This window comes from Peromyscus maniculatus, chromosome 2 (genome assembly GCF_049852395.1).
Source record: "Peromyscus maniculatus bairdii isolate BWxNUB_F1_BW_parent chromosome 2, HU_Pman_BW_mat_3.1, whole genome shotgun sequence".
NCBI classification, from domain to species: Eukaryota; Metazoa; Chordata; class Mammalia; order Rodentia; family Cricetidae; genus Peromyscus; species Peromyscus maniculatus.
In genome coordinates this window covers 83,947,561-83,972,715 of record NC_134853.1, presented here as the reverse complement: position 1 = coordinate 83,972,715, position 25,155 = coordinate 83,947,561, and the positions used below count along the sequence as shown (strand labels likewise).

The following is a 25,155-nucleotide window of genomic DNA, read 5'->3' as shown; positions in this document are numbered from 1 at the left end:
CCTTAAAGAATTTTCAGACAGGATCTCAACAGCCCAGTTTAGCTTATGTAGCCAAGTATGACAAACCCCTGATCCTTCTGCCTCCAGCTCCCAACTGCTAGGAACACAGGTGTGTGCCACCATGCCAAGCTAAAACTTCTAAAATTAATTTTTCCAAAGTTAAATGTACTTCAGCAGGCCTGAAGGAGGCTTTTTTCCCCCTAATAAACTGAGCACTGGATTTGTATCAGAAGACTTGATATTGGTTTATGTTCTCCAACTTATTAGCTCTTTAAGAATTTGGGAAGTTAAATTGACTTATCTGAGTCTTGGTTTCTTCACAACAAACTGGGAATAATTAGATGTCTTTTATAAACTGCTGTGAAAGTTAACAGAGAATGAGGCAGTCCTGGGGAGCCCTTACCACAGTGGTGGTCAGATTGGAGTCTGCATTTGAAAACTGGGTGGATTCAGTGCTACACATGAGACAGCCCTGAATCAACAGTGAAGCCTCTGGGCTCTTTTCCCTTTCAGTGGGGGAGGAGGAATCTGTGCAGTTGGTATGAGTGGCGATAGAACTATTATGCACTTACCAACACATCAGACATTCTTTTTTTTTTGTGGTGGTGATGGTCTTAAGTACTTCCTGAAAAGGCTAACTTCTACATAAGCTTCATTAGATAAATAATGAAGAGCTTTGGTTGAATCCAACAATGTGATTCTGATCAACAAAGTCTCTTGTACCAAAAAAATGCAAGAAGTGCCGAAACTCTTACTGGTAACAGTAAAACTCGGCTTGAAGGCTGGGCTTTGGAGGACTTGAAGAAATCCTGGGATGTCAGATGTAGGAATTTCCAAGGATAATCATTTCATTTTCATCCTCCTGGCCTTGTCTCTCAGAGAGGGGGGTGCAGCTATATTCTACCTCACTTCTTGTTTTATTATTCATTCATTCATTCATTCATTCATTCATTCATTCATTTATTCAAGACAGGCTCTTGCTGTGTAGCCCAGGCTAACCTTAAACTTGCAATCCTCCTATCCCTGATCCCAAGAGCTGATGTTACAGGTGAATACAACCATGTTTAGCTTAAACTGACTCATTCACATGGAAATAATACAACAAAGATTTTTATGTAGGAACAATGCGTGAACAACAGAATGTTTTTCTTTTGACACAGAGAATTAAATTTTGGTTTAGAAGTGAAATTACTTAAACTGTCCACCAATTTTGACTCTGTTCACAGCTGTCTGTTAGCTCCCAAGCAAGTACAGAGGCAGCTCAGACCACAGCAGAGCCGACCAGCTTCTGTGAGCTCCTACTGTGTGCATTCACCCATGCCTAAGTAACTGGCTCCAAGTTTACCACATTTAACTTTTTTTTTTTTTTTTTTTAAGCAATCAATGTCTCATAAAAGTGACAAAGCGATTAACACTTGACAGGGATGATCTTTAACCATTTTGTCCATTTAAATGGTAACAATATGGTCACTGTTAGCTTAGACTGACAAAAATCGCATTCTGTTGTCTAGAGACAACAAAATAACTTGAGAAGCTCTGAAACCTGAAAGATTAAGAAAACATGTATTTCCCAAGACGACATGCTAGTGTACTGAGAAATGCTACATTAGCAATGTGGCTGTTCCCTGGCCATGAGCCAGCCCGCTGAGGTGGTTGTGGAGCCGGGGTGCAGAAGCTGCCGAGTGAGTGGTGAAGGAACGCCCCAAGATCTGTGCCCCGGGCTCTGTCAGGATGTTTCATTTCTACGTAAATACCCTCTTGTTCAGACCCTCTTGATGGCTGTGTCTATGAACACGCTGAAATGCTTGGTGCTTTTAATAAAACTGAATAAACACAAAAAAGTAGTAAGATTTCACATTTTTTCAAACATCATTTATGGGTCTGAGCTGACTAATCAGAACAAAATCCAAGGATAGGGGACTGGGCCACATGACCAAAGAGACCAAATTTCTTTCACAGCTTTGGTTAAATATAATATTTCTGTTTTAAAACACCAAAAACAATGGAGAACCTTTCCGTAAAGCCTCTGCAGACTCCTGGTCTTCCTTCTCCTGTTTTGGCTTGTGTCTGAGGTATCCGGCTGGTTGTGCTGGAGGTAGACTTCATAGGCTTGGGTGTGTTCATCTGACCAGATGACCAGGTTTGGTTTCCTCTTCAAGTTTAAAAATGTAAGGAAGAGAATCTCCACAATGGAGGAAGCAAGTGACACCGTGTGACTAGAAGTTTTAACAACAACAACAACAACAACAATCCATTGCTTGCCTAAGATACAGCTGTATGTTCAAGTCTTCATGTCCAATCAGATCTCCCAAATCAGGATGACAACCTATTACCTGGCAAGCCATTCCCTAGAGGGAGGCCCATGGGCTCTGGGGAGGTGGCACCTGCAACTTCTTTGATTTATGAAGTGTGGGGGTGTTTTATCTGTGTATGCTTGTGCGCTGTGTTTGTGCCTGGAGCTCATGGGAGCCAGAGGAGGGTGTCAGATGTTGTGTGCCTCCAGGTGGGTGTCAGGAATTGAACCCAAGTCCTCTGGAAGAGCAGCCAGTGCTTTTAATGGCTGAGCCATCTCTAGCCCTTTAGTTAATTTTAAGTTTTTCAGTAGCCCAAGATGGCTATGATAGCCTAGGTTGGCCCGGAACTCATGGCGGTCCTCTTGCCTCAGTCTTGCGGACATTGGAGGTGTGAGCCACCATACCTACCTCAGCTTCTTTTACAGCAATACAAAAGGTGTTGTGGCATGACCTCCTCCAAGGGTTCCAGGGGTCCTCTCAGAACCCAGATGGCAACTTCCCTCACGCAGGGTCCAGAGGCAACTTGCATTGGGGTGAACTAGTGAAGGAATTTATTTCTTTAGTGCTGGGAATGGGACCCACGCTCTTGCACATGCTAGGCAAGCATTCTGCTGCTGAGCCACTGCCCCAGCTGAAACTGAAAGTTCTGGGTAACCATTCCAACTCTGGCGCACAGAGACCCCAAGGCAAGTGGGGGAAAGTGCTTGTAACTTGCCCTGTCCCTTCTGGAATTCTCCTTTCTCTTGCTTAAGCCAAAAGCAGATGAATCTCCTGTGGAGATGGCATGTAACTGACTGGAGAGAGGCCAGCCCCTTCATGTGAACCTCAGCCACTAGTTCTTGACCCTTCTCTAGAGCACGGCCGTCCAGGCAGACAGCTACCTGCCAGGCCAGTGGGCTCACCCAGCTTGACCACATGCCGATTTAAAGTGTGTTTCACATAGACACAGCTGCACAAATACACAATAAAGTTGCTCATGACCTACGATAGCCCTGGATGCCAGTGTGTTCTTCCTCACTCTCATGACCCAAGGAGGCTTAACTCAGAAGAATTCTCATCCCATCAGGTGTAACCAAAGATCAGACCCCTGAGTTTAGTATACCTGTTCACTTCAGAATTCTGAGAACTTACAATGCATCAAACAAGTGACAGCGAGCTGAGGCAGAAATGCTTACTCAAATGCTGAACAGTCCCAGTTCACAGGAATATTGATGACACATGGTCAGTTATTGCTACTATCGGAAATGTTAAAATCGGAAAGATCACAGTATACCTAACGGCAACATTTTGAATCTATTTAAAATAAAAATGAAGGTGTTAATAATTAAGCTGCAGGCTCTGCAACTTGTCATACAAGTCATGTCTCCATCTCACATGCAGAACTGACAAGATGACTGCTTCCTACAAACAAAACAACCTTTGGGTGTTCAGCAAACTGAAGAAGACTGCCCTAACGTTTGCCTTTTGTTTTTGTTTCTTTGTTTTGTTTTTTGTTTTTTTTTTTTCAAGACAGAGTTTCTCTGTGTAGCTTTGGAGCCTGTCCTGGATCTCACTTTGTAGACCAGACTGGTCTTGAACTCAGAGATCCGCCTGCCTCTGCCTCCCGAGTGCTGGGATTAAAGGCGTGTGCCACCACCGCCCAGCTGCCCTAACGTTTTGTGACTCTCTCTCCTTCTCCTCCCTCCCCCTTCCCCGCTCTGAGACAGGGTTTCTCTGTGTAGCCCTGGCTGTCCTGGCACCAGCTTTGTAGCCCAGGCTGGCCTCACAGAGATCCACCTGCCTCTGCCTCCCAAGTGCGGGGATCAAAGGTGTGTGCCACCACACCTGGCTTGTCTATCTCTTCTAAACCAAAACCCTAAAATCACAACTGGAAGCCACTACAGACCAATACACCGGGTTGAGTCAAACACTGATTATTGATTGCGTGTTATTTACACACAGAGGGGGCTACTAAAACTCATCACTACCCAGGGAAGGTCACCTAGTGAACAGAACTATAACATGTACTCACTAGAAAGGGAACAACGTGAGTCCTTAAGGCAGCAGTGGTTGAGTCTTCTCTGGTAAGTGTCATCTATTTCCATGACTAATGAGTGACTTTAAAACATCAACTCAAAACAAATATTAAAGTAGTGCTTTGAAAAAGAAATGACGAATGTAAGGACTCCTGCAGTCTGAATCTGCACTGGGATTTTCATTTGGGATCAGAAAATACACGAGAACATAATGGTACAAATTATGCACCATTACATAAAGCAGACTTCCCTTGAGTAGAAAGTAGACTAGAGACTTCTACTATTAATTAGCACTCTTTGGGCTCCCTTTTAAAAACTTGCATTCAGAATAGTTACCAGAAAATTCAGCTGTTTAAATAACACATGGTCTGGCTGAGTTTTATTAACGTGAACTGATTTGAAAATGCATGAGTAACCTATGGTGATTATCTGACTCGGTCAGCATGTCCTTAGCTGGTCTGCTTACCTGGCCGGCTGCCTAAATCAGTGTCCCAGGCACTAGTGCCAGCCCTCAGAAGATCTCCAGGATCCTTACAAATGCTTGGGGAGTTTGTTTTCTTTGTGGCTCACTTTGTTGATTTTCCTAGTTAATCACTGCCATTACTGCTAGCCTTACATGTCCAGCGACTCTTGCCAACATGGTGTGAGAAACAGATTAAATAAAACAAAACAAAGTTCAAACAGCAAGCGCTCTCCCGGTGTGGAGAACTCAGACAGACGCAGGCACTTCCGCTTCAGGTTTTCACATCTGGGTCACAGTCACAGGTGGCTTTGCAAGTCCCCCTCTCGCTGCTGAAAACGCTCGCGGTGCAGACCGCTGAGTCCGCTGCACATGGTGTCTCAGAAACACCCGTTCAGAGTGCGGATCGTCCACTCAGCAACCATCTCCGTCAGCGGCACAGCGGAAATGGTGCTCCTTTCTCCGTGAGCAGCCCCGCCCCCCGGCAGAGTATCCACCAACAAAACAGAACGGTGTTGAGTGCAATTCTGCTCTCATGTCTGCCTCCCTTGCTCTAGGTCCCGATGTGAAAGAAACCCGACCAAGTGTATATAATGCTATACCGTTCGTTCTAAAGCTACTGGGCTACTGGGCTATTTTTTTTAAGTGACTACTTAAAACATTTTTTCTTTTCTTTCTTTTTTTCTTTCAAGAAAACCTGTGCTAAAAAAGGCACTAGATAGATAAAATGAATTCCTTCACTCTTGTATATAGTAATTATATATTGTGTTAGATTCTAAGGTTTAACAAGGTATCACACATTTAGATAAAACATCCAAATTATTCAGCCATCTACTTTTATGTAAAAGTGAATTTCAAGTCCGAGGAATGGCCTGCTGCAGTAATGGAGGCCGGCTGGATCCTGGAGTGAAGACGCCAGCCTCTGTCGGCCCAGAACCTGCTGCTGATGACTCTAGCCGCGGCCACGTGAGGCGAGTCTCCAAGGTGAGCGAGCAGGACCGTGGCCTGGCCTTGGAGGCTTCACTGGCAGCAGCTATGGGAGCCAAGTCGCCTGGAGACCTGAGTGAACGAGACAAAGGTGAAGTTCTCACAGTTGTCCAGCTTGACCTTTCTGGCTAAATTAGGGACGATTCCCCGGAGGGACCGCAGGCCCATCCTCTGTTCTTCATACCACACACTGCCCATGTCTGTGGCTTCCTTCCTGGCTGTCAGGTAGAAGGGAGACTTGGCCTCCATTTGGGTAGGTGGCCGGTGGATATACATGTACTTGTAGAGGAGGCAGTAAGGGCACTGTTTGTGTCCCCTGGAATGCTCATGGTAGATTTTCCCGTGACACACTCTGGTGGAGCCACTCCGGCTCTCTCGCTTGACACTGTCTGTCCGGGCAAAGTAGGGCTGGTTCTGTGGGTCTTTGAGCAACTCGATGTCACCGTACATCAGGTCGGCATGCTCCTGCAGCGTCCGCATGTTCAGATACTGGCTGTTGTACTTGACCACTGTGGACAGGAGAGTAATAGGGCTGTCATCTCCCAGACACCCCGCCTGCCACATCTCCTCCTCATCGGAAAGGGAGAAGTAGACGATGTTTCGAGAACGCGCCCCCGACATCCCTGCCTTACTCAGAACCCACAGCTTCTCCTTGAGTTTCTTGGTGGAGGAGCTGAAGGTGCTGCTGGTGATGGAAAAGCCCACGCCGGCATTCTTCAGGATGCGGTCCAGGCCGCGGCGGATGGCATGCAGCGAGGTAGCCAGGAAGTCGGAGCCGTCACTCTTCTTGACAGTGACGTAAAAGTTCTCAAGCAGCTCATTCAGCTTCACTGCGGGGATCTCAAAGGAGACAAACACTGAGGTTACACACGGGAGGACACGCAAACAGCTGACCCCTCTCCTCCCGAGTCCTCCCTAGGGACTGTACTAGGGAAGGACAGTTTCTGGACCTCTGGAGGACTGACCCTCTCACACACTACAGGAGAAAAGCAGCGAATTTCAAACTGGATGGTCTAGGTTTCAGAGTTGGCTCCCTCTAACTTTACAACTCACCGTTTCAATCTGCAAAATAGCGCATATGGGCAGCCACTGTCCCAAAGTTCGTAAGCAATGCTTACAGGAGATATGGACCATGAGTTTCCAAGGGCTTGTATGCAGCAATGAGCATCCCCCTCTTACAAACGTGTGCCTACAAATGCATGCAGACTACTCCAGGACTGGCCTTTGTAATGCTGACTATTCTCTGGACGGTCCTTTCTTCTTCTTTGTTTCCTTCGCCTTTAATACGGTCCAGCCATCCTCTCTAAGGGATCCCATAACTGAACCTTGGAATTATTCCAGCATTAATGTCCTTCATACCTTCCCATACTGATGGTCCCTACTACTGAGCATGGGCTTCGGAGGAAGAGGAGCAACACATCCAACTTACACAGCAAGTTAATGCTCTGTGGGTTTTCGCTTAATAATCAATAGGTTTTCAATATCGGTCTTCTAAGTTTGGCTCATAAGAAATCCTTGAGGTCAAGATAAAGATGTAAAGAGCAAGCAGCCTTGAGTCGGGCTATAGTACACACATGCTTTGGAGAAAACAGAAATTCCAATACAAATGTCTGAGTAGAAACTCTACAGTTATCACTCATTTTGCTAACAGCCTAAGAGTCAAAGAAAGACTAAAAGACGAGTCATGTATTAAAAATGAGCCACATTAGGGGCTGGGAGAAATGTGAGTAAGGTGGAGAGTCCTTGGGCTCTTGCACTGATGTCACTCAGGGACTCACAGCCGTAACTCCAGCTCCAGGCATCAAAAGCCCCCTTCTGGCCTTTGCAGGCACTCACATGTGTGCGCACACACACACAAATAAAAAAGAAATCTTTTTAAAAAATGATATCCATGGAGAATTAGATTTAAAAACAAAAATTGACTAATCTATGATTATATAAAAGTATATCTGATTGGAAAAAGCACAGGGACAACTAGCCAAACTAGTGGAAACACAAGAACTGTGAACCAATAGCTGAGAAGCCTCCATGGAACTGGACCAGGCCCTCTGGATAAGTGAGACAGTTGATTAGCTTGAACTGTATAGGGGGCCCCCAGGCAGTGGAATCAGGACCTGTCCTTAGTGCATGAGCAGGCTTTTTGGAGCCTAGTGCCTATGGTGAGACTCTTTGCTCAGCCTTGGTGCAGGAATGAGGGGCTTGGACCTGCCTCAACTGAATGTACCAGGCTCTGCTGACTCCCCATGGAAGACCTTGCCATGGAGAAGGTGGGAATGGGAGGTGGGTTGGGGGGAAAGGCTGGAGGGTGGGAGGAGGGAGGACAGGGGAATCTGTGGTTGATATGTAAAATGAATAGAAAAATCTCTTAATAAAAAAATAAATAGGGGCTGGAGAGATGGCTCAGAGGTTAAGAGCACTGACTATTCTTCCAGAGGTCCTGAGTTCAATTCCCAGCAACCACATGGTGGCTCACAACCATCTGTAATGAGATCTGGTGTCCACTTCTGTATACATAATAAATAAATAAATAAAAATCTAAAAAAATAAATAAAATAAAAACATTTATAATAAATAAATAAATAAAAACTATATCTAATTAAATATACTCCAATAACATAAACTAGATTTATGATTTGTTAGAAAACTTTATTCTTGGTAAACAAACATATATACCCCCAAAGCTAGAAAAGTAAATCAAATTCATAAATAGTAAAATGAGCCAATAAAAACAAAAATGAAAATTAGTGAAGGAAGAAGGAGAAATTAGTAGGTAAGGAAAACATCAACCTTTGAGAAAACCCATCAAGCTGATAAAGTCCCATCAGGTCTGGGAGGACGAGGAGGGCAGAGAAGGGAACGTAAGCACACCAGGAATAAGGAGGCCACACAAAAGGAGAGTAAAGAACACGGACGCACACTGCATGCCTATGTATATTATGTGAGCATCTCTATGACATGGATGATTTTATTTTTAAATTGTGTGTGTGTGGGAGAGACACTGCAGCCGCCGCCATGACCAGCAGCATGTGAAGACGCCGGTAAGCCACCAGCCACGTGGCAAGGTATAGATTTATGGAAATGGATTAATTTAAGCTAAAAGAACAGTTAGCAAGAAGCCTGCCACGGCCATACAGTTTGTAAGCAATATAAGTCTCTGTATTTACTTGGTTGTGTCTGAGTGGCTGTGGGACTGGAGGGTGACAAAGATTTGTCCTGACTATGGGCAAGGCAGGAAAACTCTAGCTACAAATGGTGCCCAACGTGTTGGCAAAAGTTTCTACCTAAAACCTGAAAAAAGATTCTAAAACGGAGCTAAAAACAGCTTCCTAATTGTCTCTCTCAAATGAGCGGCAGCCTGCCGGTTTGAGCTACTGGCAGGTTCCTAGCATGCAAGCTCGATCTGCAGTATGGCGGGAATGAGGCCTCTGCAAGTGGCACATTAAGCTGCATGGTGGATTTAGCCTTTGCTAGTACAAAAAAAAAAAAAAAAAAAAAAAAAAAAAAAAAAGAGGTTTCTGGGCTACACGCTGCTTGGATAAAAGCATAGACCCACGATGGCTCCCAGAGTTGGTGGAAAACATACCACCGCCATGTTGGGAAGCTGAAGTGGGTGGAGCCAGCAGCCACAGCGCCGTTTCAGGCTTAAAAGGCTGCAGTTTAAAACAATAGGCTCAAGGTGATATAAAACATAAGCCACATAAAGATGGCTACCACACAGAGAATCTGGATTATGTTCTCTTTGATATTCATAACTGAAGAGAAACATTTGATTGCAAAAGCTGTTGAGTTATGCCAAAATGTGTGTTTTAAAGGTACCTTGACTTCAAAATTTGGATGTAAGGATATGTTGCTTTGGAAAGGAGGCTCTGCTTTTGTTTCCACAGAAAGCCAGAGGCTATGGATTTGTTCCAGATTAAGATACATCAGGTTTGACCAGCCAAGACCACCTGAAAGGTCTCCGATGACACCATGGCCCAGATGATCCAACATCCAGAATCCTTTCAAGGCAACTGGCTCAGACGATACAGTCTCACGGACTACTCCATGATCCTAAAATTTTCTTTGTGTCCCCATAAGATACAGCGCCCCCCTCCAGCAGGAAGTAGTAAGAGAAGCTACGCCCAAATTCCCAAATATACCAAGCTGACTTTGGAGATGTGTAAAAGTTAAAACCTTCCTTTTAAAAAAAACAAAGGGGAAGTGCTGTGGGACGGTCTGTATGTCAAATTGCTCTGATTGGTCAAAAAATAAAACACTGATTGGCCAGTGGCCAGGCAGGAAGTAGGTGGGACAAGGAGAGAGGAGAATTCTGGGAAGCGGAAGGCTGAGGCGGAGAGACACTGCAGCCGCCGCCATGACCAGCAGCATGTGAAGACGCCGGTAAGCCACCAGCCACGTGGCAAGGTATAGATTTATGGAAATGGATTAATTTAAGCTAAAAGAACAGTTAGCAAGAAGCCTGCCATGGCCATACAGTTTGTAAGCAAAAAAAAAAAAAAAAAAAAATTGTGTGTGTGTGTGTGTGCGCGCGCGCGCATGCTTGCACACACGCAGAGGTTCATGAACACACAGGCCCACACGCACACTGCAGGTATGTGGCATATAAGTCACTATACTTGTACAGTTTGACTCTGTCTTACTGTAGTGCTGGGAATCCAATCAAATGCCTGCTACGTGCTGGGCAAGTGTGTGACCACGGACCTACCAATTCTTCTGGATTAAACAGCTTAACAATATGGAAAAAAGGCATCGAGGCTCTCCATTCTTATCTGACCCACATCTACAGAGTATATCAAAAGCCAAGACATATGAATGGAATCCTAAACATAGGCAGCCTTCATGCTGCATATAACTGTGTCAGATAAGATGTATTCAGATTAGCAGGATGTCAGGAGAGCCATGCCAGGCTGGGGAGAGGGCTCAGCAGACGACCTGGTTCAAGTCAGAACTCCCGGACAGGGCAGCACACATCTGTAGAGCTGGCACTCCTCCAGTGAGATGCGGGCAGAGAGGAGCAGTGCCCAGGCTACCTAGCCTGGGGTACTTAGCCAACAGAGCCACAAGTAGACCCTGCCTCAGAAAAAAAGGGCAGGAGTCAAGAACTGACCTCCACAAGTTGCCCTCTGGCCATCACATGTACATCACAGCATGTACCTGTGCTCACGTACACATACACAAACACAATAACAAACACTAAAGAAGGAGACAGAATGTGTTCAAGCGCAATGGTCCTGGTGTGCACAAGTTCCAGGTAACATGGTCCCTTGTATGACACCAACTGACAGTCAAGATGTCGGGGCAGTCACCCTGCATCCCAAGAGGTGTCACTACAGTGTAAGGACGATCCAATCTCAGTCACTATTTACATGCAAAGACATTGACATGACAGAGAAAAATACGAATCTGACAAATATTGAAAAAATTATATTACAGATGTGGCATCTACTTTAAACTTTTCAGAATTGAATTGAAACTGACACTGCAAGAAATAAATCCACTTAATAAAATAAAAGTATTTTATAGGTGAGAACTATAAAAATATACCCATAATGACAATTAGATTCTTCCTTATAAAGTGAGGGGCAGGATGGCATGCTGAATTGAAAAATAAAAAAAGAAATGAAGAAGGGAAGGAACACAGAAGGACAAAATGTCATTTTCTGATAATCTGTTAGTCTGTCAACAGATTAGGATGGCTCTGTACAAAATGTAAGACTAGCTTTCTTACTTATCGACAAAAAAAGTTAAAACAAGCTGGGCAATGGTGGCACACATCTGTAATCCCATCACCAGGGAGGCAGAGGCAGAGGGATCTCTGAGTTCAAGACCAGCCTGGTCTACAGAGTGAGTTTCAGGACAGCTAGGGATACACAGAGAAACCCTGTCTCAAAAAACAAACAAACAAAGTTAAAACAATTAGTTGGGATTCCTTTGGTTGTAGAAAAAAAAAAAATCAAACCTGAACAAGCCTAGATCTTAAAGTGGGATTCAGAATTAGGAGAGACCAAAGCCATTAGATATTCTCTCCCCAGCCCCAATCTCTTCTCTGGCATGGGAAACTAAAGCCACAGGGAGTTCTACTCCACCCTCACTAGGATGACTAGAATTAAGAAAAAGAGAGAGAGCCAGGCGGTGGTGGCGCACGCCTTTAATCCCAGCACTCAGGAGGCAGAGGCAGGCAGATCTCTATGAGTTCAAGGCCAGCCTGGGCTACCAGTGAGTCCCAGGAAAGGCACAAAGCTACACAGAGAAACCCTGTCTCGAAACCCCCCCCCCAAAAAAAAATTAAAAAAAAGAAAAAGAGAGAGGATAACAATTGCTAGTTGGGATGTTAGGAAATTAGAATGCTTGTACACCTTGATCGAAATGTAAAGTGATGCAGTTGCTTTAGAAACTGACTGTTAGTTCCCCCCAAATCTAAGTCATATACCCAACAAGACTGATAGCATTTGTCCATACTATATGTGTACACACACACACACACACACACACACACACACACACACACACACCAGTAGGTAAGTGGATAAACAACATGAGGCATATGTGTGTGTATATATATAAATGAATTTTCTTCAGCAATAAAAAGTGAATCTTGAAATACCATGCTAAATAAAGCTCCCTTTTTCCACTTCTACAGACACAAAAGGGCAAGTGAGCCAGAGCTAAAGGACAAAGATAATCCTACTAACGTGCAGAACCTAGAGTAAGAAATCCACAGAGGCAGATGGCAGGGCAGTAGTTACCAGAGCCAGGGGCAAAGAGGAAATGGGGAACTATTCTAGTTGGTGAATAAGGAGTTTCTATTTGGAAGGCTGAAAGAATTCTGGGAATGAATAATGGTGACGGTTTGCAAAACAGTGTGAAAACAATAAATGCTAAGCTGTACACTTAAAAACTGACCGCCATGGTAAACTATCTCCAAGGGTACAACAGTAGCATTCATATCTGGTGAGTGATCAACAGCTATCTAATTGGAGTTACTGCCAGCTAAAAAGGAGAGAAATAAACCTAGCCAACTCCCCACGGCTGGTGAAGTCAGGACCCTAGAGGAGAGCCGAGCACTGCCACTTTCCTAAACCAGGATGGTTCCTAACGACACTCGAAATACTTCTCCTTGGAGCCACAGTGAAGTGCAGCTCCCGCCAGCAAAGCTTTCCTTTGCAGCAGATGAAGATCACAGAAATCTACAAATAGTCAAAATTCCAGAACTGACTATGGAGTCCCCAACCCCAACTGACACATCTATAATACAGTTTCTGCCCCTTGGGCTCAGGGGACATCATGGAAGAGGGGAGGAAAGATTCCTAGAGCTAGAGGGCCAGGATGCCTGTGGTGAGGCAGGGTCCACACATGACAGGAACCTGCACCCATGACACCTCTACTCTACGATCACCTAAACAAGACCTGCACGGTGACACCAGCTGACATGCCAATGTGGAGGGGGAATCCTACCACTTGATGAAATCCACCACTAGATGAAGAGCTATAGGCAAATAATGGCTGCTGAGATAGGGAAAGTCAGTCTTCTCCAGAGACAAGCCCCCAAGACAGGTTACCCAGTCTCGAGTAGCCAGCCCTAAACACATGCACAGAAGCAACACTAAAAAGACTCAGCAGGCTATATGTGTGTGATACAGTATATATACAGATAGATGTATATGGTAAAGAAAGGTACAGAATTGAAGTTCATTCTGTGAGACGACAGTTTCCAAATACAGACAAATACAGACACACAGACACACACACAGACACACACAGACACACACACACACACACACACCAATAATAAAGAAGAGTCATGAACTTGAGACGAAGTTGGGAATGTGAGGGGTTGCGGTGGAAATGACAGAAATATAGTACTTATGTGGGAAATCTCAAAAAAGCAGCAAATTTTTACATTACAAATAGCTCAAAGGCTCAATTTTATAATATGGATATTGTGCCACAATTTAAAAAACTCAAATAAATTACTGGATGCGGTGGCAAATGCCTCTAATCCCAATGCTACGGAGGCTGAGGCAGACGGCTCCCTCTGAGTTCAAGGCCAGCCTGGTGTACATAGCCCAGGCCAGCCAGGGCTACACAACGAGATCTGTCCAAAGGGAAAAGAAAGAAAGAAAATCTGCAAACAGTTTATCCGGGTGGTTCTGCAGTTCCAATGCTGGGATTACATGTGTGTGTCTCAAGATCTTGCTAGGTAACACTGTCGGTCACAGTCCTTGGTATATGAAAGAAGCCACATTTATACGCTGCTGCCAGCGCTTCCCCACGACACGGTAAGCTGGCTCTCGACAGCTGAAGTAACATAGCTCCTCACATTTTAACAGACTGAAGACCTTGTGATGGGGAGTATCTGACAATCAAGCAGGCTGAGAAGCGAAGGAGGCAGAGACACAGGCCAGAGTGAACTGTTTCTTGTGTGCAAACAATACCCTCTGTGTGGGCAGACACTTCTGGAACTACCTGCTTACTGTGACTGCATTTCCAAATGTGTGGTATTTTGTGGAAGCCAAGAAAAATGGTCTCTATCTGTGTCTGTGGGGTGCTCCTGATCTCAGGTGAAGTCAGTGACCTGACACATCCACCAGCACACAGGCTGTTCTCTATCTGTGTCTGTGGGGTGCTCCTGATCTCAGGCTAAGTCACTGATGTGACACATCCACCAGCACACAGGCTATTCTCTGTGTCTGTGGGGTGCTCCTGATCTCAGGCTAAGTCACTGACCTGACACATCCACCAGCACACAGGCTATTCTCTGTGTCTGTGGGGTGCTCTTGATCTCAGGCTAAGTCACTGACCTGACACATCCACCAGCACACAGGCTGCCACTATCTATAATCAGGTGGAATCGTGTTGGTGCTGGAGACCGAGTCCTGAACAAGTGCAGCCCAGGTGGGTCTCCGCTCTAGTGTTTCTCCTGGGGTGACCATGTGGATGCGTCATTCGGACAGTGGGACACTGCCTGCCGTATCTGTAGTTCAGCTGGGCTCCTGCACAGGACAGCACCTCACAGCAGAGCCCTGTACATGTCACACGGGAGCCCTGAGTCAAGTGCCAGGAAAGCTGACTCCACCCGGGGACACTGGTGAGGGGTGTGCACACAGGAAAGGGGGACACTGGTGAGGGGTGTGCACACGGGAAAGGGGGCACTGGTGAGGGGTGTGCACACGGGAAAGAGGGGCACTGGTGAGGGGTGTGCATACGGGAAAGAGGGGCACTGGTGAGGGGTGTGCACACGGGGAAACACTGGTGAGGGGTGTGCACACGGGAAAGAGGGGCACTGGTGAGGGGTGTGCACACAGGGAAGAGGGGCACTGGTGAGGGGTGTGCACACAGGAAAGGGGGCACTGGTGAGGGGTGTGCACACAGTAAAGAGGGGCACTGGTGAGGGGTGTGCACACAGGGAAGAGGACACTGGTGAGGGGTGTGCACAGGGGGAAGAGGGGCACTGGTGAGGGGTGTGCACACAGGAAAGGGGGACACTGGTGAGGGGTGTGCACACGGGAAAGGGGGCACTGGTGAGGGGTGTGCACACGGGAAAGAGGGGCACTGGTGAGGGGTGTGCATACGGGAAAGAGGGGCACTGGTGAGGGGTGTGCACACGGGGAAACACTGGTGAGGGGTGTGCACACGGGGAAACACTGGTGAGGGGTGTGCACACGGGAAAGGGGGACACTGGTGAGGGGTGTGCACACGGGAAAGGGGGCACTGGTGAGGGGTGTGCACACGGGAAAGAGGGGCACTGGTGAGGGGTGTGCATACGGGAAAGAGGGGCACTGGTGAGGGGTGTGCACACGGGGAAACACTGGTGAGGGGTGTGCACACGGGAAAGAGGGGCACTGGTGAGGGGTGTGCACACGGGGAAGAGGGCACTGGTGAGGGGTGTGCACACGGGGAAACACTGGTGAGGGGTGTGCACACGGGAAAGAGGGGCACTGGTGAGGGGTGTGCACACGGGGAAGAGGGGCACTGGTGAGGGGTGTGCACACGGGGAAGAGGGGCACTGGTGAGGGGTGTGCACACAGGAAAGGGGGCACTGGTGAGGGGTGTGCACACGGGGAAGAGGGGCACTGGTGAGGGGTGTGCACACGGGGAAGAGGGGCACTGGTGAGGGGTGTGCACACGGGGAAGAGGGGCACTGGTGAGGGGTGTGCACATGGGGAAAGAGTGCAGCACCAGGAGACAACCTGCACGCAAGGCTACCGGCTGGAACCGATCAAGGACCAGGGAAGCTGCTGAGGTGGTGTCTCTCATGTTTGTTTTGAACCGTCTAGGAATTTGTTCACCGTATCTATGGCTGCTTCTGGGGGACACAGTTGTTCACAGAATCCTTTCTCGCTGTTGTAAGGTAGGTAGTAATACTCTCTTTTATTACTGCTTTTAGTATTTTAGATTCTTTTATATTCTCTGACCTTAATTTCTTGTCTTTTCTTCCTTTAAAAAAAAAAAACCGAGACAGTGTCCCTCTACAGACTCCAGGCTGCCCTTGAACTATCCGTCATCCCGCCTCTGCCTCCTCAGTGCCGGCATGGACCACCACCCCGGCGTGACCCCTTTGACCTGCTGCCATCACCTTGCTATTCTACATATTCAAAAAAGTCTTCTCATTTTGCTTACAATTTATTATTTTGTTGTCTGAGTCTCAAAACTTTCTTTTACATTAGTTTGTTTTGTTTTCTGGGACAGCGTTCTCTGAAGTAGGCTTGGCTAGCTTGGAACTGACTCTGGCTGAGGCTGACCCTGAGCTTGCCGTGGTCCTTCTGCCTCTGTCTCCCAAGTGCTCCAAGTGCATCTGTGCCACCAGGTCCTGCTTGTTAACTTACTTCAACATTACACTGATTGACTGATTGATAGCTGTAACAGTCACTTTCATTTCCTAACATAAGCTTTTAGAGTTAACCTATATTTTCTCTACAAATACTGCTTTTGCTGCATTATTTTACTCCTCCATATTTTTTTTAATGTACATACCTTTTATTATTTAAATCTGGGGGTGATGGTTGAGACAGGGTTTCTCCTGACTGTTCTGGAACTCACTCTATTATGCAGACTGTCCTCAAACTCAGCGATCCGCATGCCTCGGCCTCCTGAGTGCTGGGGTCAAAGGTGTGCACCACTACCTGGTTTATCACTTAACTTATTACAAGAAACCTTGGAAGCAGGACCGGAAGTAATGCATTATTAAATGAAAATTTAAGTGCCAAGAATGAGCACTGTGAGTTACTGGTCAGCAGAGTCCCAGACGTCTGGGAAGTAAGACGGCTATTGCCATCATTCTTAGTCACCTGTTACGATGTGACAGGACCTTACAGCTGAAGACACCACATACTTTAGTTGCCAGATACACAGAAATAAGTCTAAAACTGACTGGGAAACCCTTCCCCGTTGGCTAGCTTACATGGTGCCAAAGGTTCTGTATAGCTCTGGGAGAGAAAAGACGCCAATGGTCTTACACATGAAATCCTCAAATAATAAAAATTATTATTTTTTTTTTTAAAGAAATTTGGTGAGTAAGTAAAAGAATTAAGTCTTCTCAAGACTTGGATTCTTTTTCATTGTAAACCAGAGAAATAACCCTCAAAGTTCAGAGTTGGCTGTAAAACTTAATGATTCACATTCTTTCTCAATGAGCCTGTGGGGTGACGGACTCAGAAAACACCATGAGACACAAGCGACCACACTCAGCTCTTGATAGTCTAAGGCACAGGCTCACCTTCAACATAAGCCATATACTTGAGAGATGCAATTAAACTATTTTCATGTCTTGAATTGATTTTTTTGTTTTTTTGTTAAAATACATTTTTTTTCTCACATAATATATCTTCATATGGTTTCTCTTCCCTCAACCCCTCCCAGTTCCTCCTTGTCTCCTCTCCCATCCACATCTACTCCCTTTCTGTCTCCCATTAGAAATCAAAAGGGGTTCTAAGGGATAATCATAGAATAAAATAAAGTAAGGTAAAAGAAAAAATAGCACATTGGAGTTGGGCAAGACAAAGAGAAGGAAAAGAGCCCAGGAGATGGCACAAGAATCAGAGGTCCACTCATTTACACACTCAGGAATCCAAAAAAACACTAAACTGGGAGTCATAGGACATACATAGAGGACCTGCTATAGACCTATTCGGGTCCTGTGCAGGCGCCTCAGTCTCTGTGAGTTTGTATGAGCTTTGTTCATGCTAACTTAGAGGACCTTATATTCTTGGAGTCCTCCATCTCCTCTGGCTGTTACATTCTTTCTGCCTCCTCTTCCAAGGGGTTCCCTGAGCCCCGAGGGAAGGGACTTGATGGAGATATCCCATTTAAGGCTGAGTGTTCCAAGGTCTCACTCTCTGCATAATGTCTGGCTGTGGGTCTCTGTATTTTTTTCCTATCTGCTGCAGAAGGAAGTGTCTCTGCAGATGGCTGAGCAAGGCACTGATCTATGAGTATAGCAGAATGTCACTACAAGTCATTTTATTGCTACTTTTTTGTTGTTTTGTTTTTTACTTTCTGAACAGTAGTATTTGGCTTCTTAGGTCCATTTGCTTGGAATATCTTTTTCCATCCTTTTACTCTGAGGCGATGTTTATCCTTCATGTTAAGGTGTTTTTCTTGGGTGCAACAGATGGATCCTAGTTTATTATCAGTTCTGTTAGTCTGTGTCTTTTTATTAGGGAATTGATGTTGAGCGATATCAAAGACCAATGACTGCTGATTCCTTTTTTTTTTTTTTTTGTTGTTGTTGTTGTTGGTGGTGGTGGTGTGTGTGTGTGTGTGTGTGTGTGTGTGTGTGTGTGTGTGTGTGTCCCCTCTTTTGATTTGCTGATCTGGGATTATTTATTCTCTCTAATCTCTTTAGGTTGGACTTTTTCTTCCAGCATCTTCTGTAGGGTTGGACCTGTGATAGAAATTAAGTTTGGATTTAACATAGTCTGTCTTATTTTCTCCATCTATTGTGATTGAAAATTTTGTTGGGTATAGTAGTCTGGGCTGGCTTCTGTGGTTTCTGAGAGTATGTAGACCACCTGTCCAGGCCCCTCTGTCTTTTAGAATCTCTACTGAGAAGCCAGGTGTAATTCTAACAGGTCTGTCTTTATATTTTATTTCATATTTCCCCTTGCAGCCCTTAATATTCTTTCCTTGTTGTATACCTTGAGCATTTTGATTATTATGTGCCATGGACTTTCTTTTCGGGTCTAATCTATTTGATGTTCTGGATGTGTCTTGTACCTTGATAGGCATCTCCTTCTTTGGGTAAGGGAAATTTTCTTCTATGATTTTGTTGAAAATATTTTCTGTGCCTTTGACCTGTGTTTCTTTTCCTTTTTCTATCCCTGGTCTTCTTAGATTTGGTCTTTTCATAGTGTCCCAGATTTCCTGTATGTTTGTGCCCGTTTTTTAGATTTAACATTTTCTTTTTTTTTCTTTTATTTATTTATTTTTCTATTATCAGCTTGATACAGTATAAATTCTTATCCTAATAGTGAAATGTTTCATTGAGGCTTGCCCAGTAAGTGAGTAAAACCAAAACTTATTATAAGCCACAGTCATCCTAGGGTCCCCCCTGCTATGTAGCCTCCCTGGTTCTGTGGGTTGCAGTCTGGTTATTCTTTGCTTTATATCTAGTATCCACTTATGAGTGAGTACATACCATGTTTTTTCTTCTGGGTTTGGGTTACCTCACTCAGGATGATATTTTCTAGTTCCATCCATTTGCCTGCAAATTTCATGGTGTCATTGTTTTTCTCTGCTAAGTAGTACTCCATTGTGTATATGTACCACATTTTCTTAATCCATTCTTCAGTTGACGGGCATCTAGGTTGTTTCCAGGTTCTGGCTATTACAAACAGTGCTGCTATGAACATAGTTGAACATGTATCTTTGTGGTATGATTGAGCATTCCTTGGGAATATGCCCCAGAGTGGTATGGCTGGGTCTTGAGGTAGATCGATTCCCATTTTAGATTTAACATTTCCTTTGCCCAAGGTATCCACAATTTCTATTGTGTCTTCAGTGCCTGAGTGTCTGTCTCTCTTCCATCTCTTATATTCTGCTGGTGAGGCTTGCTTCTGAGGTTCCCGTTCTAGTCCCTAACTTTTTCATTTCCAGATTTCCCTCAGCCTGGATTTCCTTTATTGATTCTATTTCCACATTTAGGTCTTGAACTGTTTTATTCATTTCCTTCCACTGTGTGTGTTTTCCTGAATTTAAGGGAGGTATTCATTTCCTCGTTCAGGGCTTCTGTCATGTCCATCAGGGCTGTCTTGGGTCTCTGTCTCGTGCTTCAGCTGTTACAACACTCAGGCCTGCTGTGGTAGGGAGGCTGGGCTCTAGGGGAGCCCTGTTGTTATGACTGTCACTGTGTTTTTATTCTGGTATCTAGGCATCTGGACTGGGATGATTGTAATTCTTGGTGCTGATATCTGGTCTTGTCTATGTTGCCCAGGTGTTTTGCTCCTGGGTCTCTATTGTCCTCTCTGTTCTTAGCAGTGTGGTGGCTGGATGTTGCCTGGTAGGAAATTCTTCTGGGATCCTGACAGGTGTGGTCACTGGGGATGCCAGGTAAAATCTGTTCCTGGGTATTGGAAGCTGACACTCAGGAATGAGGATGGGCCGGAGAGGGGCTGAGGCGGTCCACAGGAGGGGGGAAAGCAGGTGTTTCACTGGGGTCTGCTTAGTCCCCTGGGACAGGGGTAGAGAGTAAGGAGAAGCCCCAGATGAAGGTCTGCTACAGAAGAGACTGGGAGGCTGGCCTTGGAGGAATGGAGGGAGGGGGAAGATCTGCAGACAGCCTACTTGCTTCCCTGGTCGGGGTGGCCTGTGGGTTCCCCAGGAGTGCCTGCTCAAGTTGGGGGCTGGGAGAAAGCAATGACTGGGGTACGAGGTTAGGAGGGGAAGAGCTGTGTGATCCGAAGGAAGGGAGGCTGCACAGCTGTGCTGCTGAGCTGAGGGTGAGACTGGGGGTTGGATCTGGAGGGATGGAGGAGAGGCAAAGCTCTGCAGTCAGCCTGCCTGCTTCCCTAGCAGAAGGCACATCCTATGAACTCTAAGCTGTGACTTAATTTTCATTTGGTTTATGATATTTTATAATTTCCTTTGTGGTTTCTTCTTGATCTATAGGTCAGTTAATAACTTCCCAGAATCAGGGTCATTTTCGTTAGCGATCTGTAACTAATGCAACTTAATTCTGTTATGCACAGGGACACACTACAACTTCAATATCCTGAATCAAGACTCACTGTGAACTTCTCCATTGGCTGGTGGGTCTTCCTTTACTGCCATGTCTGCTGATGCCTCTGCAGTTGCAAAATACAACTGTTTTCTTTCAGAGAAAGAGAGAGGAAAGAAAGAGTGTGGGGAGGAAGGGAGGGAGAGAGTGGAGAGGGAGAGGGGTAGGGAGGAAGATGGGGGGAGAATAGAGAGGAAGAGAGGGTGGGGAGGAAGGGGGGAGAGTGGAGAGGAAGAGAGGGTGGAGAGGAAGAGAGGGTGGAGAGGAAGAGAGAGGGGGAGAGGAAGAGAGAGGGTGGAGAGGAAGAGGGGGAGAGTGGAGAAGAAGAGAGGGTGGAGAGGAAGAGAGGGTGGAGAGGAAGAGAGAGGGGGAGAGGAAGAGAGAGGGTGGGGAGGAAGAGGGGGAGAGGAAGAGAGAGGGTGGGGAGGAAGAGAGAGGGTGGGGAGGAAGAGGGGGAGAGGAAGAGAGAGGGTGGGGAGGAAGAGGGGGAGAGGAAGAGAGGGTGGGGAGGAAGAGGGGGAGAGGAAGAGAGGGTGGGGAGGAAGAGGGGGGAGAGTGGAAAGAGAAAAAGGAGAGAGTGGGGAGGGGGAAATGAGGAAGAAGAGGGGGGAGTGGGGAGGGAGAGGAGGACGGGGAGGAAGGAAAGGGGAGGAGCAGGGAGAGGGGCAGTATAAAATTTTAGGTGGACAGGTTTCCTTTCAGCTAGTTACAAATGTTACCCTGACGGGGGAATGTCTTCTGTATGCTGTGAATATGTGTTGCTCTGATTGGTTGATAAATAAAGCATTTTGGCCTATGGCAAGGCAGCTTAGAGGCAGGCAGGAAATTCAAAAAGATTGACAGGAAGAAGGTACGGGGAGACACTGTGAGCCACCACCATGAGAAGCAAGACGTAAAAGCACTTACTGTAAGCCACAAGCCACGTGGCAAAGTGTAGATTTATAGAAATAGGTTAATTTACGCCGGGCGGTGGTGGCGCACGCCTTTAATCCCAGCACTCGGGAGGCAGAGCCAGGCGGATCTCTGTGAGTTCGAGGCCAGCCTGGGCTACCAAGTGAGTTCCAGGAAAGGCGCAAAGCTACACAGAGAAACCCTGTCTCGAAAAACCAAAAAAAAAAAAAAAAAAAAAAAAAGAAATAGGTTAATTTAAGATGTAAGAACTAGCTAGCAAGAAGCCTGCCATGGCCATAGTTTAAAAATAATATAAACCTGTGTGTGTTTATTTGGGTCTGAGCAGCTGCTGGACTAGCAGGTGAGAGAGATTTGTCCCAACCCCAGGCCCTGGAGAAACTTCCAGCTACATTATCCCCTTGTCTGTGGCCTGCAGACTTGCCAATGAAGACGTATTTTGCCCATTTTCCTCTCTTCCAGATCAGTTTGCTACTTATTGTTCCACTTTATCTTGTTACTGTTTTTGTTTAAGAAGCCAATGCTGTTCCATAGAGATTTACACAGCAGCCTCTTCACTGTTCTCTCCTCCCTTGGTGATGGACCCCATGTCCAGATGCTATTGTCTCCTTGTTGGCTGGAGAGGACATTAAACTTCCTTTAGTGTTTCTCACAGTGTGGGGCTGCTACTGCTGAGTTCCCTCATCTCTGAATGTTTCAAAAGTCATTATCTCATCTTATTTTTAGAAAGACATCTTCACTGTGGATACTGAAATTACTTTTCTTTCAATAATTTAAAGGAGACATTTGTCCCCATATCTTTTCATCTTCCTGGTTTCCAATAGCAAAGCTTCTGTCAACCTTTACCTTTGATTCTCTGTGAATCATCATCCTTTTGTTCTAGCTGCTTATTTTATTGCTGGTTAAGAATGTGATTATGATATATTTGTACAGCTTCTTCCTCTTTTTTTAAAAGGATGTTTTTTAAAACATTTATTTTATTTTCAAATGTGTCTGTGTGTGGATATAGTCACGTGAGTACAGGTGTCTGCAGAATCCAGTAGAGAGCACTGGACCCCTAGAGCTGGAGTTACAAGTTACAAGTGAGTTACTGAATATGCATGCTGGGAATTGAACTCTGGTCCTTTGCGAGTGCTGTACCCACGCTTAACCACTGAGCATCTCACCAGCCCCCTGACGTGGAACTTTTTCAGGAACCTAAAGGTTCCTCCTCTAGCCAAGGTCCTTCAGACATCTACCTTCCTCTTGTCTCCTCGATATTACCAGTTCTGCCCTCAGAAGGAAACATGCTCTTTGGTCATTCACATTCTTTCTTTTGCCCTCACCCCCAGGATGCTGCTCTATCTTCATGTGTAACAGAAAAGCCTCTCACACTACTTAACGCACCATGCTGCCAGAAAGAGAAAGCCAGGGTTTCTATTTCAGCTTTTATTGATTCCCTAACTGCATCACCTAAACTCTGAAATCTTACACGCCTCAGGCTTCAACTAATGGCCGCTACCTGTGAGACATTTAAACCTATTTCTCCAGCTCATCATTTCCACCATTTTAAACCTCACAAACCCAACTGCTTAATGGATATATCTGTCTGGATCTTGGCTTAGAATCACTGTGCCCATGTCCCCTACTATTCACAAATCTCAAATACTTGAAGTTGGAAGAGCTCTTAAGAGCACATTTCAAGCCGGGTGGTGGTGGTGTACACCTTTAATCCCAGCACTCGGGAGGCAGAGGCAGGCGGATCTCTGTGAGTTCAAGGCCAGCCTGGTTTACTGAGTGAGTTCCAGGAAAGGCACAAAGCTACACAGAGAAACCCTGTCTTGAAAAACAAAACAAAACAAAACAAAACAAAACAAAACAAAAACAAAAACAAACAAAAAAAAGAGCACATTTCATAAGGCAGAGACTGGGGACCAAGGATGCTAAATAACTATTTTGTTCATAACTTCTAATTAGTTTCTCTAAAATACCACTTTTAATGTTCCTTTCTGCTCAAAAAACTAATGTATTCTTTTTTTCTTTCTTTCTTTTTTCTGACCCTAGATACTCACAGCTTTTACAACCAGATCCTGCAGTGTGGAAATCCAAGACACATCAGTGATTCCCAGTGTTTACAAAACCCCGAGCTTGTCACTTAAGCATCATTGATGTCTGATTTTCTGTCTAGCGAATGGCTCTGCCATTTTGCTCTTTCTCACATCACTTGCTCTACTGGTCTCCTGTCTAATTCTACCAACTCCTGCCTCTTCCTGAAAACATGGCTTAATTTATTCTTCTTTATATGTCAACAAACGTACATTCATTAGACACTTTCTAAATTCTACTTGGGTCTGTAGATAGTTTCCTTTGTATTTCATGCTCTTTGGTGAGTGCCCCCCACAGCCCTTTGCAGGGTGCCTGGCACCTGGAAGCTCGGTGAAGTCAGCCAGAAGGATTAGCAAACTCACGCGCCCCTTACCTTGGTGATGTCCGTGTGGTCTTTGAGCCCGTTGGTCATGCACCAGTAGCGCCACACGTTTAGGGCGTACCTCGTGGCTTTGGTGGTGTTTGGGCTCACTGCACTGGTACACAGATCATTCAAGTCATCATTAATATTAAATACAGGAAATTTGTTGAGCTTAGTAGAATAAGCTAGAAACAAAAACAACAGAAACATTACAAAAATTTGCCATCCCCTTCTTAGTGAGCTTCATCCTGGGGTGATATTAAATAAAAAAGAACTTAAAAAGGACACCTAAGAAATGGAATTTCTAGCCAGATGTGGTGGGCACACCTCTAATCCCAGTACTCTCTATGTGCTTGAGGCCAGCCTGATCTACATGATGAGTTCCAAGAAAGCCAGAGCTACACAGTGAGACCCTGTCTAAAAAAACTGTTTACATGTATGAGAATCCATGCCTTGTATGTAATCCTGATCATTTTGCCATGTACACTGGCTGACACACTGGAAAACATTTCAATAATAGGATGGAATACTAGAAAATTGTAAAGTTTCACTAGAAAATACAGCATTTCTACTAATAGCAAAAAAGTGAGAAGCAAGAAGTAGTTAGGGAAGACTAAAAAAAGAGGAGAGGGAGGAGATTAATAGGAAAGGGAGGACGGCTACGGGGAAGGGAGGACGGTTACGGGGAAGGGAGGACGGTTACGGGGAAGGGAGGACGGTTTCGGGGAAGGGAGGACGGTTACGGGGAAGGGAGGATGGTACAGTAAGGGGGATGGCACAGGAAAGGGAAGGTTACTCATCTTCAGTACACAAAGACTCGTCATCTCTGT

At 45.5% G+C, this 25,155-nt stretch overlaps 1 protein-coding gene across 4 annotated transcripts in view; it reads right to left on the bottom strand.

Moving 5' to 3' along the window:
- Nucleotides 1–1,086: 1,086 nt before the first annotated feature.
- Nucleotides 1,087–25,155, bottom strand: part of Kiaa1958 (KIAA1958 ortholog) — a 172,953-nt gene continuing 148,884 nt past the window's right edge. For 2 of the 4 annotated variants that reach the window (XM_076564299.1, XM_076564296.1), the window contains 2 exons: nt 24,338–24,510; nt 1,087–6,596 (listed from right to left, as the gene is read on the bottom strand). In XM_076564299.1, the coding sequence (XP_076420414.1) occupies nt 5,790–6,596; nt 24,338–24,510 (980 nt within the window). In that variant the 3' untranslated portion in view covers nt 1,087–5,789. Of the gene's footprint in view, nt 6,597–20,980; nt 21,064–24,337; nt 24,511–25,155 lie in introns of all 4 variants that reach the window. The other 2 variants (XM_076564297.1, XM_076564298.1) reach the window with 2 other exon arrangements.